Here is a 17933-nt window from a genome sequence, read left to right as displayed (position 1 = left end):
GTAATATGATATCAGACGAAATTCCTGTTCCTGGAAAGGTTTTCACCCCTGTGACAGGCTTTCTGTTTTGTGATTCTAGGAAATTGTCACTTAACTTGTGTTTTCCTGGGAGGCTTTGAAAAAGCAAACATACTTCTTGCAGAAGTATGCGATCAGTTTTAGTCCATAGAGAAGGTACTCTAGAGAGTGATTTACTTTATATATCTTAGCTTAACTAATGGAATTCAGTCTGTCTTTGTTTTTCAGCAAACTCGGTTACTGATCACCTACTTTCCTTAAATTGGTTGCTCTACTTAGGAGTGTTCAATACACAGTAATTTTATGTTTGTAATCTAGGCATAGCTCAAAATGAATGCTTCAGTAGTCTTTCTTGAGCTAAAAGAAAACCCCCAAACAACCAGCACATCCCCCAGGAGGTATTTGAAAAATCAGAAATCAACAAATTACTGGTAGTTTTTGGCATTAACAAAAGGTCTTAAAATTTCAGTAAGATCACTGAAGATTTTTTTTATAAAATATGTAAACAGTGGAAAGCTTGGGAAGAAGTGTTTTACAGTATTACCAGAAATTTTAAAATAATGTCAGTTTTCATATACAGTAGACTTCCAGTTGTAGCCATTTCTTTTGTAGAAAGCCAGAATTAACTTTTTCTTAGGAGAATTGAATCTCATGTTATCTTAACCTTGTGCTCATCTGTGCTTTTATCAAAACCACTCAAAATGTTGACATTTCTTTAAGACATACGTCATCTTTAAGAAGCAGTCTTAGTACTATAATAGCTAGCTATTTAAAATTCCTTAATCATTTTTCCTTATTTTATTCAGCATTTGCTTAGTCTTGCAAGGCATTTTGTTTCTGAACTTCTAGTTGCATTAGTTATTGTAATAGTAATTGTTGTAGAAGAAATGATTGACAGCTATTTGTGATTTTTCGTAAAGAAAGGCTGGAAATGAAAGCAGCTGAGATGATCTCTATACTGTTTGTTTTCCTTCATAATTTGTTGTTGTGGCGGCTGAATTACTGTAAAGAAGTATTATCCCTTACTTCGCATTACACATTGTATGGCAGAGTCGTATAAAGGGAACTCAGTTCTGCTGCTAATTTGTTTAGGCTTTTCTTACAGTTACTTCATGAATATTGGATGGTACTGAGGGATCACGTGTCTGCTATTGATGAACTGGCAATGGCTACGGAACGGCTGAGAGTGCGTCACCCTGATGAGCCAAAACCAAATCCACCAGTTCTCCACATCATAGAACCGCATGAGGTAAAGTACTCGTCAGGAACGAAATGGTTTTTTTTTCCTGAAAGAACCTACCTCCTACAAAATAAAATCTATATCTAGATCTATGTATAAGGTCTATAATATGCCTCTGTTTCTATTTCAGAAAGCCTTGGTGGAATAAAGAGTTCTTATCTATTTCTATGTTCAGTGTATGGGCCTTTTTGAGCTTGTAACTCTTACTTTGATACATTTTTGTTAGCCTTCTGACGTTGAGTGGCATGTTTCCAAAAGACTGCTGTCCTTCCAGCAGCAGGTGAATGGCTCTGGGACCTTTCTCTAAAATTGCCCAGTTTTCCAAGCTGGTGGAAAATTAATTTGACCTGATTTCTCACCTCTATTGCTACTTTCCACAAGGACCTAAAAAACAGCAGTGAAAACCTAAAAGACAAATATTTTTCAATATCTTAGAATTTCTGAGCCACCTCTGAGACACTTCGTGTTCATGAACATAGAGAAAATGGTGGGTTGATTTAACACTGAATTTTTTTTTTTTTTGCACCAACAGAAATGTTTTCAGTAGAAACATTTTGTGCTTTTTTTCAGTGAGATTGTGTTAGATAAAAGTGCTTCTTTTCTTTCTGTAGGGAAATAGATATTTCATTTGCATATTAAGGCAATTTTTAAAATTCAGCACTTTGCTTACCAAACGTTCAACAAAGTCTAAGATTTATGTATGTATTTGCAACAATAAAAGAGACAGCCGTTACTTTGGCCTTCATCCTTTGGGTGGTTGCCTCTTCTACAGTATTAATAATGACAGCACTACCAACTGTAGTTAATCTAAAAAGGAGTCATTTTAATGTTTCTGTCTTTGTACAGGTTAAATGAAAAGTGAAAGCTTCTATGAAGTATAAAGAAAGTAATTAATAATTTATTACGCATTGTGTTTGGATCCAGTAGCCTAGGATCTATTTGGCTGTAAGAAGATAGATGATAAATAGGATGAAATTTTAAATAAACTTTTAAAAAATTAAGTTATTTTAGATTGGTTTTGTCTCTGGAAAAAACTGATAATGCAAATAAAATAATAAAGAGCAAGTCTGTATACCTTCTAGGTCTCAGCCCATTCACAGTACTGTGTTCATACTGGGTACAGGAAGAGAATAGATAACCAGTTTTGCTTGGGGAGCAGCGTATCTTAAATTTACAGAATGAGCTGTTCTTCTGTCTGTCCCCAGTAAATGATTCAGTTGAATTTTGCCAAAAAATGAACTTAAGCCTTATTGTAAAACTTAACTATTTTTTTCTTTTTTTAATACGTGTTTAATACTGTTTCCATAGGTAGAGCAAAATCGAGTGAAACTTTTGAATGACAAAGCAGTTGCCAAATCGCAGCTTCAAAAGAAATTAGGACAACTTCTGTATCTCACTAATTTGGAGAAAGTAAGTTTTGTGGTTCCTTGGTCTTTACCAAAGTGATGTACTCGATCACGCGATAGAAACCTATCATTATTTTTATTTAATACTTACATTTTAAAGAAAACACATATTCTGTAAAGATTCATTACGTGTTGAAATACAGCATGTTGTTCTTTGTGTTACTGCATAGTCATGTTATTCATTACATTATATATTTTGGCTGTTTGCTTGATTACACAGTTATAAAACCAGGAACTAGTTTTAGATAGTTTTAGTGAAAGTTTTAACCGTGAGCCATGTTTAGTAGACACCTCATAAAATTATGTACCTTTCCCCATACCTTTGCTATTTTACAGAGAGCTTACCTTCTTAAACAGAAGGACAAGCAAGTCTGTAAAAACAGACAAACCCCATGTATATTTGGTTATTTTAGTCATAGTGTTCAAGTAAGTACAATTATGCTTAAGTAAGTATAGTTAAGTATGATTAAGTATATTTAAGTGTTTTTACAACAATATAAAGCTGATGGAAAATATAAGGGGTTTCTTTCTGAAGCTTGTATTTTACAAGGATTTTTGAAAGCTGTAGTAGGTGCAGGTGCTATCTGAAAGACTGCAGTATGAGCAGTGCTCCTTTTACTTACCATAAATTACATATTTTTTTAACTTCTCAAGATAGACTTATTTATTCATGGATGATTTTTTTATTTGCTCACACACATTTTTCAAGGACTGGATTATTCATTTTTTCTAGATGCGGGTTTTAAATACAGAATTTTATTTGTTGAAACAACGTTTAACTTTCTCTTTTTTTTTTCTTTTTTTTAGTCTCAGGATAAAACTACTGGGGGAGTTAACCCAGAACCATGTCCGATCTGTGCACGTCAACTGGGAAAACAAGTAAGATTGTCATCAGGCTTTTGTTTTTAGAACATCTTTACCTAGTTCTGAGTCAGTTGTGTGTCAGATTTTCAACATCTGATTTTTTTTAAAAGAAATTGATAAGCTGCTATAGTATACTATTGTGTTTTACTGTAACTGCTCTCATTCATAGTATTTTTTTCTTCTAGACTTTAAAGAAATGGATATTAGCTCCTTAAACAGTAGTAAAAACCAGTAAAGACTGGCAATATGGATTTCTTTCCCCACCGCTTACCTCTTGAACTGCAACAGTTGAAATTTAAGTGAGATTTAATCAAAACTGATTTATATCATAAAGTACAAGGCCATAGTTTATACTTTACTTACCATGCATTAGGTCTAGACATGAAAGGACTGCTGTACAGCCAAACTAAATTGGCTCTTTTTTTAGGGTAGCTGTTTTAAGGTGGTTTAGCTTCTGCTGGCTCTATAGATGTGTAAGCATGAACCGGTGTTCTGCCGTGTTTCCAAAATCCTCTCAATGCTCTTCTTCCAAGGGTGACACAGATTTATTACGGAGAACAGTTTTTTGCCCTATTAGCTGCCATTATGCTTAATGTCTAAGCTGGAGGAGCTCACTGAAAGGAAAAATAGTCTTTTCTTCAACTTTGGCTGAGACTGCCACTTGAGATGGTAGTAGCCACCATGTTGCAAGGAACTTTTAAAATGCTTTGCATCCTATTTGCATCTTTGGAAGAACCTTACAAAGCCTTAAAGATTCTTTGCTTGATAATCAGTTCTTTAGTCAATTCCCTCTGCTACTTGGACCCATGAAAACTGTTTTATTTTTCCTTCATCTTGGAATGGCCTGTAGAACAGACTAGTACAGAATAAGACCCTATTTCTAGGTGCAAAAACATTGGTTTACAGATTACTTCGTTAAGGAAGGGCACAGCTGACATGTAGATGTTCTAGGTCATCAAAGGAAGGACAGCTTCTGCAATGCAATCTGTTGTTTCTGATGCATTCTGTCAAAAAAGAGATTAAGACTCTGTTCAAAATCTTCTTTCTTCTTAAATCCAAAGATGTTGTCTAGGACTTAACAATACGTAAAAATTAAATCACTTTCTTTAGGACTTTTTAAATAATGACTGATCTGGTATGAACACATAGATGAAGACTTACGGAAGGCTAATACAAATATTTGTGTAATTTTTTAAAAAATGTTGTACATACTTAATCTGTGTATTTCATCTATGCATTAAGAATCATCATTCATAGAAATGAAAGACTGTAATATCTTCAAGTTTAAAACTGGGAAAATGCAAAAAATGAACGAAAAATGCAGAGAACTGTGGATTATGAATCTTTCTGTGCTGGAAAACTTTGAAATCCAGGCTTTTTAGACTTTTTAGCGCTCCAGCTGCTAAAATTCTTCAGTTGTAATCTGATGAGTTTCATGAAAATATAGTAGTGTTTCTATGAAAATCTAGTTTATTGTGTAGTAGTACACTGTTTTTATTCTGCATTGAGCCAAAACTGATACTGTGTTATATTTTTTTTTAATTCCCTGCATAGTGGGCAGTGCTGACATGTGGACATTGTTTTTGTAATGAGTGTGTAGCTATCATCATAGAACAGTACAGCGTTGGCACCCGCCGGAGCTCAATTAAATGTGCCATTTGCAGGCAGACAACATCTCATAAAGAAATATCATATGTCTTCACTGCAGAAACTGCGAACCAGGAGGATGATATTCCTGTAAAGGTAAGTTGTTTATAGTGTAATCAATGTTTTTGCATCCATCCCCAAGGAAGGTTACGCATTTCCCTGTCAAGAAAAAGGTTTTTTGGTTTTTTGTTTGGTTTAGGTTTCCTTTTTAACTTACCCTTTTCATAACATTTAAGAGTTTTGGAAACAAAACGTGAAAGGAGTCAGTGTGAAAGAGCATATCTGTTTAACAGCTACTCTTTGTATGTGCCTGAGGAAAGGCCTTGTAGATGGATTACAAAATTACACATCTGTTAAAATAATGTTGTCCTGGGTTTTGGGGGGGAACGTGGGTGTTTTAAGCGTTTGACACTGGGTAGAAATAAATGCTGTTTGTATGCAGGTGATTTGGTTTTTCGGTTGTGGTGGTTTTGGCTTTTTGTAGCTAAGGAGAGTTGAGGCTTTTTGAAGGAGTAGTTTAGCTGTGTTTGCTTGAAATTAGTACTTTGAGAAAGCTACCTGTACCATAAGGCTGTTAGGATAATGTAAATAGTTTAAATTGCTAAGTCTTCATTGGTAGAGAACTTTTGAAAGAGTGACTTTTGATCTTAAAATGGCAACTTGCAGCTCTGTTGAAGACTGCTAGCTTTATTTTCCACTATGACTTTCTGCGTTTATTCCTTTTAGCCTGGCTTTCTAAGCAGACATGGTCTTTTCATTGTACTGTCTTAGATTTCTCCCTTAATTTAACAAAGTATTAGATAATTTCAAACAGCTCGACAGAGAGTCTGAGTTTCAAAGGCGATTCGTTTTCTGCAAGTCTTATTAAAATATCCATCCACATAAAGTATGTCTCCTACTTAGCAAAATACCATGGCTTGACTTTCCCTTACTGCAAAACACATCTTAAAGTTCAAGTTGATGGAGGCAACTTCATTTGTAACTATTGTGCCTTCCTAATGACAGAAGTTTGTGAACTTCTAGACACAGATGTGTAGGAAATCAGTCCTGATTGTACTGTTTTATCTACCCCTCTTGGTAACAGTGGGGTTTCATTGGATTGAAGGCACGGATGGAGGAAGAGACAACATCTCCATGTTTCTTTAGCAGTACTGACACATAGGTACATTTTCGTTTTGCACAAATCTGTTATAGAATAGTGTTAAACCAAAAACCTGTGGTTATTGCAGAGGATTCTGGACTAAAATGCAAAGGTAAAAGACTAATACTGATAATATTTTGATGATACTGCTATCTTTAATTAAAATAGGATTATAATATAGCTGGACATACCAATCATAGTTTTAATCTGGTTAGTATAGTTGAAAGTAATAACGAAATATACCGACAAAGAGTTCCATGGTATCTGTGCAAGTCTCCTTGAACCTTGCAGGTATGCCAGAGTTGCTGGCCTGTACTGAAGTCAGTGCTACCATGTTCCCACTAGTTATGTCAGCCTCCCTGGGCAACTGGTATTTCATTTTATGAGTAGATGCTTCCAAACTCAAATTATTAGACGTGAAGTAGTTGACAGCATGTGGCACCAGGGGGAGTAAATAGGCTATATTTCTGAAGTGCTAGCTATTAGGACCTCACTTCATATGTGATTTTTTTAACAGATTATTTCCTCAGGGTTTAGAGATATCACCCCATTTCTAAGTTTCTAATGAGCAAATTTCAAATGTGTATCATAAATCACATTAAAAAATAAATAGAACTACTAAATTTCATAATTCAAATACAGAAGGAACATGTCATCTGTTGTCCTATGTAGAGGGTCGTAGTGTTTTCTTGAAGTATCTCTGCATCAAAAACTTCAGGCAAATCAAAAATATGAACTCTGTGTGAATTTCATGTCACCTTGAGCAAGGCCCATTCTTACTTCATGAAAAGTCAACAATTTATACTGTAGTTTCTTTGTGTGTGCTATCGAAACAAGAGCATTGTTAAAAATTTCTACCTCATACTCCTTTAAGGGCAGTTAACAAAGGATAGCTAACTTACTATGGTTTCTACAGAACACTGAGGTGAAGATCAATATCTTGCAGTATATATATGAAAACTGTGTGATTTATTCCGCTTTTGTATTTTTATCTGAACTTTCTCAGTCCCTCTGGTCTCTTTCAGTATTAAGTACCTCTCTCCCTTTTTTTCTTTTTTTTTTCTTTTTTTTTTCTTCTGTTCTGTCGTATACATCTTGCTTTTTATTCTACCAGCACTAGCCGTCTTAAGTTAATGCCTTAGTCAGATGCAAAAGGACTACTGTAAATGGGAGCATTTTGTACTGAAAGAGAGATTGCTGGCATTCCTGCATGTTTTGGTTCTGTAAAAGCTTCCAGTGTCTGGTCAGCATTGCAATGGGTATTGCCAGCCTGTCATCTGAGAGAGAAATTGTTTGTGAGAAGGTAGTTTTGGTTCTAATGTGTGCTGTTCCATAAAAAATTAGAACTAGTTAATAAAATGCTCATCTGGACATTCAACAAAATTACAAACTCAAGGTGCATGGCTAATAAATGGGGTAACATTTTTTTTTAGGACAGACTGAAAACCAGAAACTCGTAATAACAAGGGTACTTCTATCAGTTTCATCTCTCTATAGATATTGAGAACAAAATGGAAATTTTTTGTGTGCTGTACACCAAAGCTTTAGTCAATTGCTAGTTCAATGACAAGTTTAATATAGTTTATCTAATATAATGTAAAGAAGCGATGGAGAACTTTGCATGCTTAGTCACCTTGTTTAAAAAACAGAGCAAAAAGACTGTAACCACTTTGATCATTGTGCTGTTCCTTTCTTTGCCGTAGTTCCTCTCAGTGATCTCATACAAAGTCACATTTGTGACACCTCAGTCACAGGAGGTCTAAAGGGTGGAAAGAGCAACAACACTGGCTAAAGCTACTATCTGTTATTGCAGGGAAAAATAGGACCTATGGTAAGGTCAAAAAAAAGTCTGAGGAAAAGACAGCAGATTAGCAAGAATTGTCATCATTGAATCACAGATGAATGGTATCAGAAAAGCACATAAATGACTCTGGAATATAAAGGAAATATCAAAAGTTAGTCTCAGATCTCCTAACTGAAGGTGGCTATGATTGGCAGGCAGCTGCTGTAGGGCTGCAAATGTGTCATTCATCCTTGCAGATCATAACACCTACTGCCATAAGCATTTTTAATTGTCTCTCTGACTTTTGGAAGCAGTGTTAATGTCTACCAGGTGCAAGAGGGATGTCATCTAAAAGCTGGTTTACTTCCATGTCTCTGACACAGAGCTGGAATCACCATGGAAGACCCTGGGAAATAAAATGGTACTGGTTATCACAGCCTTTGGTAAAACAAGCTGCAGAAAGTCTTTCACATGTATTTCTGGAGCATTCATTTAGCTGCATAACATATGAATGATCGAGCAGCCCAGCATCGATTCCCAACTTGTGCTTAGACTGCTGACATCCTTCCCCGCCAATTCTGCAAGCAACACAACTTTAGTAAATTTGATCTGTCATTGTCGCAAGCCAGCATGGTTAATTCAATGTTCAGAGGACAGGTGCAGACAGAAATAAAGCAATATTTGTCCAGCTGAATCTAGTGCAGCTTGAAATTACTATGTATGTAAGAACTAGTAAGGAAATTAAACAAGGGCTTCTTAAAAAAACACATTAGGTAAAACTGCTGTAAGACAAAGTACATACTGAAGGAAACGGAGATACTAAAGAACTGTTTCTCAGAATCCTCTTCCCAACTTAACGGGAAAGGGAGTAGTACAGAAATCAAGGTGGACGAGCAGTAGAATGTAGTATTGGATTCATTAAGCACTGAAATACTTCTGAATGCTGAATATGAAGATGTTTTCATTGCAGTGCACAATCCTTCAAGAATTAATTTAATTATATTTACCAATTTCTTATTATTTTAAATGTAATTAACAAGCTTCATAGTACAGAAGGTAAGTTTGGTGTTGCCAGAGTGAGAAACAAAAGCAACAGAAATAGTGTTCAGGTAGGTTTTTTCATTGCCAGTTTTCAAGAGGTGTGAAGGGAGGGAAATTTAAATGTGCATTTGGAAGATTCTTTAAAGATTGTGCCGCTAAGTTAAACCTGAGGGGGCCTGACTGGCACGTTTGGTGCAGCTGCACTGCTCGGGCTACCCACTCTGCCTCACGCAGAACCAGATGGGTGTATCTCTGTGGCACTTCATTCTGCCGTGTCATGCACATGCTGTAATACACCACTGATCCTATGGCAGTGCATGAAAGGGAGGTATAGAAGCAGTTCAGTGCTACTTAACCTGCCTTTCGTCCAGGTTGTTAATTTTTAAATTTATGTAATATGTGTACGAGTCCTAATATAATATTATTTAATAAAACAATGAATGTGGAAGGAGTTGTTCAATATCCTACTTTACTAATGCTGTTCTTTGACTTTTTGAAGGGAAGTCACTCCACCAAAGTGGAAGCTGTGGTCCGAACGCTGAAGAGAATTCAATTTAAGGACCCAGGGGCTAAATCCTTAGTGTTCTCAACGGTATTAATTAATCACCATTTTCTGTCGTGTGTGTGTGTGTGTTTAAAGCAGTCACACAATTTTCAGGAATTAGTTTAGCTACCGAAATGTTGAATCACTTTGTACAGCCACTTGATTGTTTTGAGAATTTGTGGGGCGGTTCGTGTAACTGGGACATGAACAATGATCACAGTCAACAGATATAAAAGCTTGTTTCTTTAAAGGGTGAACACTTAGATTTATATGGGAGCATTAGAAATGCTAGATATTTTAAAATGTAATGTCCTGATATTGTTGATACATTGTAAAACTGGTTTTGTGACGGCTACCGATTTCTTTGATTCAAGCTGATTTTTTTAATTACATTTCTTATTCAGTTTTATTAAATGTTCAGTTCCTTGCACACAATTTTTTAAATTTTTTTTTTTAAATTGCAAATGCTAGTATTTTGGAAGGCCTTTTTATCTCCTCTTTCGTAGGGAAGTTAATTAGTATATTTCAATTGTCACAGCAGTTTATAATGTTGACTTTTATTGTGTTGTGTGGTCTTGTTTTTTTTTTTTACAGTGGCAAGATGTGTTGGACATAATTTCGAAAGCTTTGTATGACAACAATATGATTTTTTCTCAGATCAACGGAATTAGTAAATTTCAGGTACACAAAGCATATTTTTCTTAAATTTGTTTTCACTGGGGAAAATTCCAATTTATAGAAGTTAATTTAATCCTTTTACTTCATTGCTTCATTTGAGAAAGCGAAAGAGCAGCTGTTGGTAGAAGCTTTGATCTCTAACTCATTCATTCTAAAAATCATCATCACAAACAGCCACAATTTAAAGCCTTTGGAGATAAACAGTACATTCACCTTTGAGAAAGAAGAATTGGCATGGATGTTAAGGATGAGACACACTGATGAATATTGCAAGAAGTTCTTGCATTCCTGATATCTGTGGAGTATCTGTTGGGATCATCTGGGATGACAGGTCTTGGATCGGTCAGGCTGCAACACTGTCACTCTGAGGCCTGTAGTAGCTGCTATAATTTCTTCAAAATATAGAGATATCCTCCACACTGTTTACTGAGGAACTTCTGTCATGCTGCTGTGATGTTTGCCTTTTAGGAAAATCTGTCTGCATTTAAATACGATCCCAACATCAATATTTTGCTGCTGCCTCTTCACACTGGTTCCAATGGGCTAAACATCATCGAAGCAACTCACGTTCTGCTTGTGGAACCCATTCTGAATCCTGCACATGAGCTGCAGGCTATTGGCAGAGTACATCGTATTGGCCAAACAAAGTAAGAGTTGAAATTGCATTGAGCGGCTCAGATATGGTCCAGAATAAACTGCATATTGCAGTCAGAATAAATCTAGTTCACTGAACTTCTCAATTTTGGATGTGAGGGTATTCATAGGAATCCTGTTTTTAAAGATGATCATTTAAGGGACAGAAATATTAAAATCTAAAAAAAGTTTGTTGAAAATACACAATGTGTATTTTGGTGAGTTCTTTTATGCTGTGGGGGTAAGAAGCAGAAGCAAATTACATCTAGGCATTTAGGAAGAGTGCAAGCCCTTGAGTCCAAAATCCTGAAAACCCTTGCTCAGGCGCTGCCCTGTTTTGTGTGCTGTTGATGCCTTAGTTTTTAACTTACGAAGTTCTGCTTAAAAACATGTCCAGAAATGTCTTAGCTTTGCAGGTCTGAGCAGCTCACCATTTATGTTGTACGTGGTGAAGTTCAGGCATGGCCCTTCCTAGTTCCCTTGAGAGGCTCCTTCTAGCTGGTCGTTCCCAGCTCCAGATTAGGAGCTGCAGAAGTTGCTGGGGGTTGGGAAGGAGGTTGGTTTTTCGTTTGGGTTTGGGTTGGGTTTTTGTCCAAAAAGAAAGTTATAGCACACACTTTTCCAAACTGATTAGCTTTTAAATCACAGTTCTGCCCTCACCCCTGTCTAGATCTTTTTGAAGACATGAATGAGTTTGTATATCTTTTGTTTGTTTTGGTGTTGTAGATTTTACATGGGTAGCACTGAACACTTAACAAAGGTTTTGGAAAGTTTGTCCTGAGTGGAGAAAATGTGTATGGTTTTCCTTAGGTTTCATGGCACTCGAATAAATAGTAAAACACCCGTGTACATGAAGAAGAAAAATAGATGGAATCAATTCTGGAATAATAATATTCTGGAATATTAGTCGGGTTTGTGTTCTGGAAATGGAGGCAAAGCAAAGAGGGCATGAATGAGCATGTACGTGAAAGAATGCTTACGAACAGGTGGATATTTGGGTGTGCTGGTTAAGATTTTGAATTAACTGTGAGGGCATAGGAAAGACTGATTGCAACATCCTGCATTATAATTTTACATGATGCTGGCACAAAAGGTCTGGCAAAAACCTTGCAATAAAACCAGCAAGAATGTGTGCTGTTCTTCTTAAGAAGAAGACTTCAGCAAGGCTTATTTGAAAAAGGGCTGTGTTTAAGTACAGCGAGCATAAGTGAATATTCTGTTTAGTTTCACTGGTGCAATTATTCCCAGTTCAGTTGAGTTCCCTTTTTTTGGATAGACTTTTGCCTATGAATTGCAAAGTATTCCCCCAGAATTCCCCTGTGTAATGTTACCTGCCAAAGTTTCAACTTAAGATCTGAAAACCAGCCAAGCGCTTTCAAGGATTCATATCTTTAAAAATGTTTATACTGGGGAGACTGGAGTATTTAATTTTTGTCTTTGGAGCTGACTCTCTTCTATTTCACTTTCTTGTGCCTGACATTTCTTTTTTTATCACAGCTTTCTATTTGAAATTTTATTTCGTAAATGGAGTTCTCATTTTGCTTTATGTTTATTGACATTTTGGGTTTTATGTTTTACCAATGTTTACAATTTCATGTTTACACTAGAAGTACTGGCTTTTTAAGAAAAATTACAGTATTTTGCCATCTTCAAGAACAATATTGTTAAAACTCTGGAAATGACCTTTAATTATCCATCACACTGAGCTCTGTCTCTTGGACTGACTTGTGACAGTGCAGTATAAACATAGTATATAACCTGTGGGCCAAAGCCATTTCTTTAAACAACAGGGTAGGCTTTTGAAGACTGCTTATAGTAGGGACACAGAAAGCAGAACTTTTGCCCAGCATCTGCTTTAGGATTTTAGCTAATACAGCTTTTATTCATTTGGTGTGTGATCCAGCCAAGTGGAAGTGTTTGCTCAGGGAGGCACTAAGCATCCTTAAATGTCAGTGGAAGTTCTTAATCACCTTGTAAGATTGCTTGCTTAAAATACAGCAGCATTTTTTCAGCACTCTTACAATAATTGGTACGAGACAGAAATGTGGTCTTGAACTTTTGACAGTAACAGCATAACTTCTGTTCACTTCTGGTCGTCTTTTCTTGTTTTAAACACATTCAGATCCACCATTGTTCATAGATTCCTGATAAAAGCGACAATAGAAGAGAGAATGCAGACTATGCTGAAAACTGTAGATAGAAGGTATGTGTTGAATTTTTTTAAAACATCACTATTGCACTGAAAACGAAAAGGTGGTTCACAACCATACTTTTAATACAGCTATGTATGCTTATCTTACATATAAACATTTTGTCCTCCTTCAAATTATTTTTGACAAAGCAGTTTTAAAACTTGAAAATTTGATCTTTTAGCTTGGTTCCAGTAACTTGGTTCAAGTGAACTTGAAGCTTAAGGTATTTTAATTATCAGGACAATATTTTGTTACATTTTGTATATTTTATTTCATAAAAACCCAATTAATAAATTATGTATTATGATTTATCTTTTCAGTTTACCTATTTCTATTAGTATAAAAGCATTTCAATTAATGGAGTAATACTAAGCCTGCCACTGGAGTAACAGCATATGTTGTAAGCTCTAATATAGGACATTAATTGTTTCTGTCCTTATTTTTAAATTCTGCAAACCTAGTATGTCAGTTCTGTGTAACACTGTTGGTTTGTCAGTCAGTGTGAGAGTTGTCCAGATGCTAGCTCGTAAGTCAGCCTGGTGTGCAGACACAGAAAGCAGTTTTCACCGTGTTTGTTTTCAAAATCTATAAGCAGTGATGTACTGGGAATGGAACAAAAATGGTATTTACATTTTTTATGGAGAAAGCATAAGAGTTTTGTACCTCTTTAACTATATTGTATACACATAATAAATCTAGGAAGAGGCCTTATCTTAAGACAATTAGTTATGTTTCCAGGTTTTTTGCTGTAACAAATCACAAGACTAAAAATTTACATGCATATCTTTGGCTGTAGTTGTGAAAGATTTCAACTTCAGCTTTGAAAGAATGATTTAATCAGTTTCCATATCTGTAAAGTAGCACCACTTTTGCATATATACAGTGGTTGAATGATCCAGTGAGGGCTAATGTTTTGAAAGTAGTATCAAACCTTATGCTTGGAATCTGAAGCCAACCCCTTAAATGCAAAGAGGGCAAAGCGGATTATCCCATGTTCTGTGGCCTCTGCAGTGTTTGGTCTTGACCACAATGTTTGGTGTTGACCACTGTTAGGGACAGCAGATGGACTTTGTATCTTACTCAAAACGTGCAAGAGAAGTAGCTGAGGAGTGTATATATTTTCCTTGATACAAGTGTGTTTTTCTGCTTCAAAACTCAACAGTTACTAGACTCTGAACAGCGTGCTCTGCCTTCAGTGAGTACAGTTTATTGCGTATGTTGATTCCTGTTCTGATGTCTGCCTGCAATCTTTTCCCACAGCCACACAAGCTCTTCCATGAAACAGTCAGAAGCCTCAGTTCTGACAGTGGCAGATTTGGCTGACCTTTTTACAGAGGAAACTGAAGAACTTGAATAAAAACATTGGTTTGGCCTAGTGAAATCAGAAAGTACCTGACCTAATAAGCACCGATATATAATCCACTTGATCTGTCATTCCTGTAAGCATCATCTAACATTTGTCCATAAGAGAGCTATTGGAAATTGAAAAGTCTTAATTGTTACTGTTTCATTCTGTGGTGAAGTTCGTAGCAGCACACATTTCTGATAGCACTGGAGAAAACTTGCACTTTGCACATTATACAAAAACACGAATTATGTTCCCAAGGAGCGTTTGAGCCGGATGCTGAAACTGACATTTGGGACCCTTGGTTGAGAGGATTTTTACCATCAGGTTTGGTTGGCTAGTAGCTCCGTTTGAGAGCAACACTGTGTGGGTGGTTGGGTGGGAAAGGGAAGCAGAAAAACACAAATCTAATTTTTTTAACTGTACAAAGAACTGTTAGAAAGAATGACTGTAAATTAATATTCTTCTAGAAAGGGCTTGTTAGCATTTAATGCAGAGTTACTGAATGTCTTAATGGTAACACTTTAAATGACTAATCTTTACTAATAGTTTGGATATTTGTATTAGGCTTTTAGATATTCACAAAAACTTGTGACAGTTAAAAATTTCATTGTTAATGCTTACTGCAAAATTATAATTAAATTATGCTTTTTGTACGCGTGTTTGTCTGGAAATCAGTTAAATACTTGAACTTACTGTACATGTTCTCACTCATTCTTGAAGCCGTGACTAATTTAGTGCTTCATTCAAAAAAGAAAAAAAATACATTTGCTGCAGAATTTGTAAGAAAATTAGTTGGTTAAGCTGTTGATCACTTTAAAATCATTTGGTGCTTGTGTACATTTTCTCACCCTTATTTTTTTGTCTAGTTCTCCCCCTTAAAGATGCAGCAATCTAAATACTCAAAATAGATGAGATTAAGGTAGGAGTCTAATTATTAGGTACCTAGTCTAAGTTGGATAATCAGTGGAGAGAGATGAAACTTTTGTGAAACTTCATCCTTAGATATGCGAGATCGCTCTACCGCATCTCTACTGACAGTAGAGAGTTTAGAAGACAAATCTAGGCTAACTTTTAGACTGCTGAAAGTAGGCAAGATAAATTTTCAACTTTTGGCATAGGTTATGGATGCACATTTGCTCAACACCGTTTCTGAAGGTACTGCAGAAGCAAGCTCAATTACACAGTTGATATTAAACACAGTTTTGTGTTAGAGGCTGGGCAAATGTGTATGCATAAGCAACAGGCTCCTTCCCTCAAATTACAATATGTAGTGTTTCAATAGACAATGTTTTTTGTATAGTTTAGAAACCTTACTTGAAATTAAAATGAGTCCTTTAAGAAACCTGATCTTAGAATTTTTAATCATGTCTACTAAATAGATTTGCCATATAGTTATTGAGCTGCTTCTTTCTGTTCTGTTTTCAGTCATACTACATTTGAGTTGCATTGTATGGGTATTAAGCGTGTCCGCATGGCAGACCAGTTTGCTGCTGCTGACAACAAATGTCAATAGAATTTACATGACTAATATTGTATTAAGAAGTGGTTTTTTGGTATTTATAGTCTGTTGTCCTGGACTGATTAGATGCTTTGTTCTAAGGACTGTTTGAGTAAACTTACAGACAGTGTGTCTTTATTTCCCATATTTGTAATAAGTGTTAGTCTTATTTATACATTTTGGTTTAGAGATTACCGATTTTTTGCATATTACAGTTTGCAGCAAGGGAAATAGAATAGGTAATAGACTTTTTTAAAATGAGGTTGATCAAAAAGTTTGCACAGAGACTGTGACATCTTCATTCTTGAACGTACTGGGAACTGAAATGACCCTGAGCAACGTGATCCAGCTTCAAAGCTGGCCCTACTGTGAGTGGTGTGTTGGACCAGATGACCTCCATGGATCCCTTCCAGCCTAAGTTATTCTACAGTGTACTGGAGATTATACTGTACAGACACTCCAGGAACTCTGAGGACAGCAACATTCTAGTTTCCTAATCATCCTCAGAGAATTTTAATATTGTGCAAAGTAATGTGACTGAATAAGGAGCTGCTGTTCACTCTGAGACACTGTATTTCTATGTTGAAAACTGTGGAAGCACATACTGTTTACATCCATAGCTCCCATTTTAAATAACTAGGTGTGGGAATAACAGTTGTCAGTGACTGTGAAGACAGAGAAGCAAACTGAAAAATGTCTTCATACACCGGAAGACTGTGCTGCCATTCAGCGAGACCTGGACAGGCTGGAGAGTTGGGCAGAGAGGAACCCGATGAGGTTCAACAAGGGCAAGTGCAGAGTCCTGCACCTGGGGAGGAACAACCCCATGCACCAGTACAGGCTTGGGGCGGACCTGCTGGAGAGCAGCTGTGCGGAGAGGGACCTGGGTGTCCTAGTGGACGACAGGTTAACCATGAGCCAGCAGTGTGCCCTGGCTGCCAAGAAGGTCAATGGGATCCTGGGGTGCATTAGGAGGAATGTGGCCAGCAGGTCGAGGGAGGTTTTCCTTCCCCTCTACACTGCCCTAGTAAGGCCTCATCTGGAGTACTCTGTCCAGTTCTGGGCTCCCCACTTCAAGAAAGATGAGGAGCTACTGGAGAGAGTCCAGCGGAGGGCTATGAGGATGGTGAGGGGACTGGAGCATCTCTGCTATGAGGAAAGGCTGAGGGAGCTGGGCTTGTTTAGCCTGGAGAAGGCTGAGAGGGAACCTTATAAATGCTTATAAATATCTTAAGGGTGGGTGTCAAGAGGATGGGGCCAGACTCTTTTCAGTGGTGCCCAGCGACAGGACAAGGGCCAACAGGCCCAAACTGAAGCATAGGAAGTTCCGTCTGAACATGAGGAAGAACTTCTTCACTCTGAAGGTGACGGAGCACTGGAACAGGCTGCCCAGAGGGGTTGTGGAGTCTCCTTCTCTGGAGATATTCAAGACCCGCCTGGATAAGGTACTGTGCAGGCTGCTGTAGGTGACCCTGCTTCGGCAGGAGGGTTGGACTAGATGATCCAGAGGTCCCTTCCAACCCCTACCATTCTGTGATTCTGCTATGAGAGGTTTCCCAAGCTCTGCAAGGTTTTGCCGTATTTATATAAAAGACAGTGGTTTCATTGTTTATTTACAAAAATGCAGCTTTTGGATTCCTAACCAAAAGCATAGCTTCTCATCAAGCAGTGCGTGAGTCTTTAGTCCTCACTTACTACTTTTTTTATGCTCACATAACAGCATGGAACACCAGAGATCTGGTTCTAGGCACTCTCCTGACTGCCCTGGAGCACCAGGACCCTAGAGCTCTAGAGGTATAATAAAATGTATACACTAGTTGTGTGTGTTAAAACACCTCTTGAAATTGGAAAGTTGAACCATTGGAGTTTTGTGGGGTTTTTCTTTTTTGTCTGCTAAAGG

The 17933-nt window shown here is 37.0% G+C and overlaps 1 protein-coding gene across 1 annotated transcript in view; it reads left to right on the top strand.

Annotated features, from left to right (window-relative positions):
- The window catches only part of SHPRH (SNF2 histone linker PHD RING helicase), a 57368-nt gene extending 41346 nt beyond the window's left edge, over positions 1–16022 (top strand). The window contains exons 22-30 of the mRNA XM_075413735.1: positions 1124–1267; positions 2567–2668; positions 3472–3543; positions 5083–5271; positions 9640–9732; positions 10279–10365; positions 10831–11009; positions 13118–13198; positions 14448–16022. Of these exons, the coding sequence (XP_075269850.1) occupies positions 1124–1267; positions 2567–2668; positions 3472–3543; positions 5083–5271; positions 9640–9732; positions 10279–10365; positions 10831–11009; positions 13118–13198; positions 14448–14544 (1044 nt within the window). The 3' untranslated portion in view covers positions 14545–16022. The remainder of the gene's footprint in view (positions 1–1123; positions 1268–2566; positions 2669–3471; positions 3544–5082; positions 5272–9639; positions 9733–10278; positions 10366–10830; positions 11010–13117; positions 13199–14447) is intronic.
- Positions 16023–17933: the final 1911 nt, after the last annotated feature.

The sequence above is a fragment of the Opisthocomus hoazin genome, chromosome 2 (assembly GCF_030867145.1).
Source record: "Opisthocomus hoazin isolate bOpiHoa1 chromosome 2, bOpiHoa1.hap1, whole genome shotgun sequence".
Classification (NCBI taxonomy): domain Eukaryota; kingdom Metazoa; phylum Chordata; class Aves; order Opisthocomiformes; family Opisthocomidae; genus Opisthocomus; species Opisthocomus hoazin.
The sequence above is the reverse complement of the archived record's forward strand: the minus strand, read 5'-3'. Positions and strand labels throughout refer to the sequence as shown.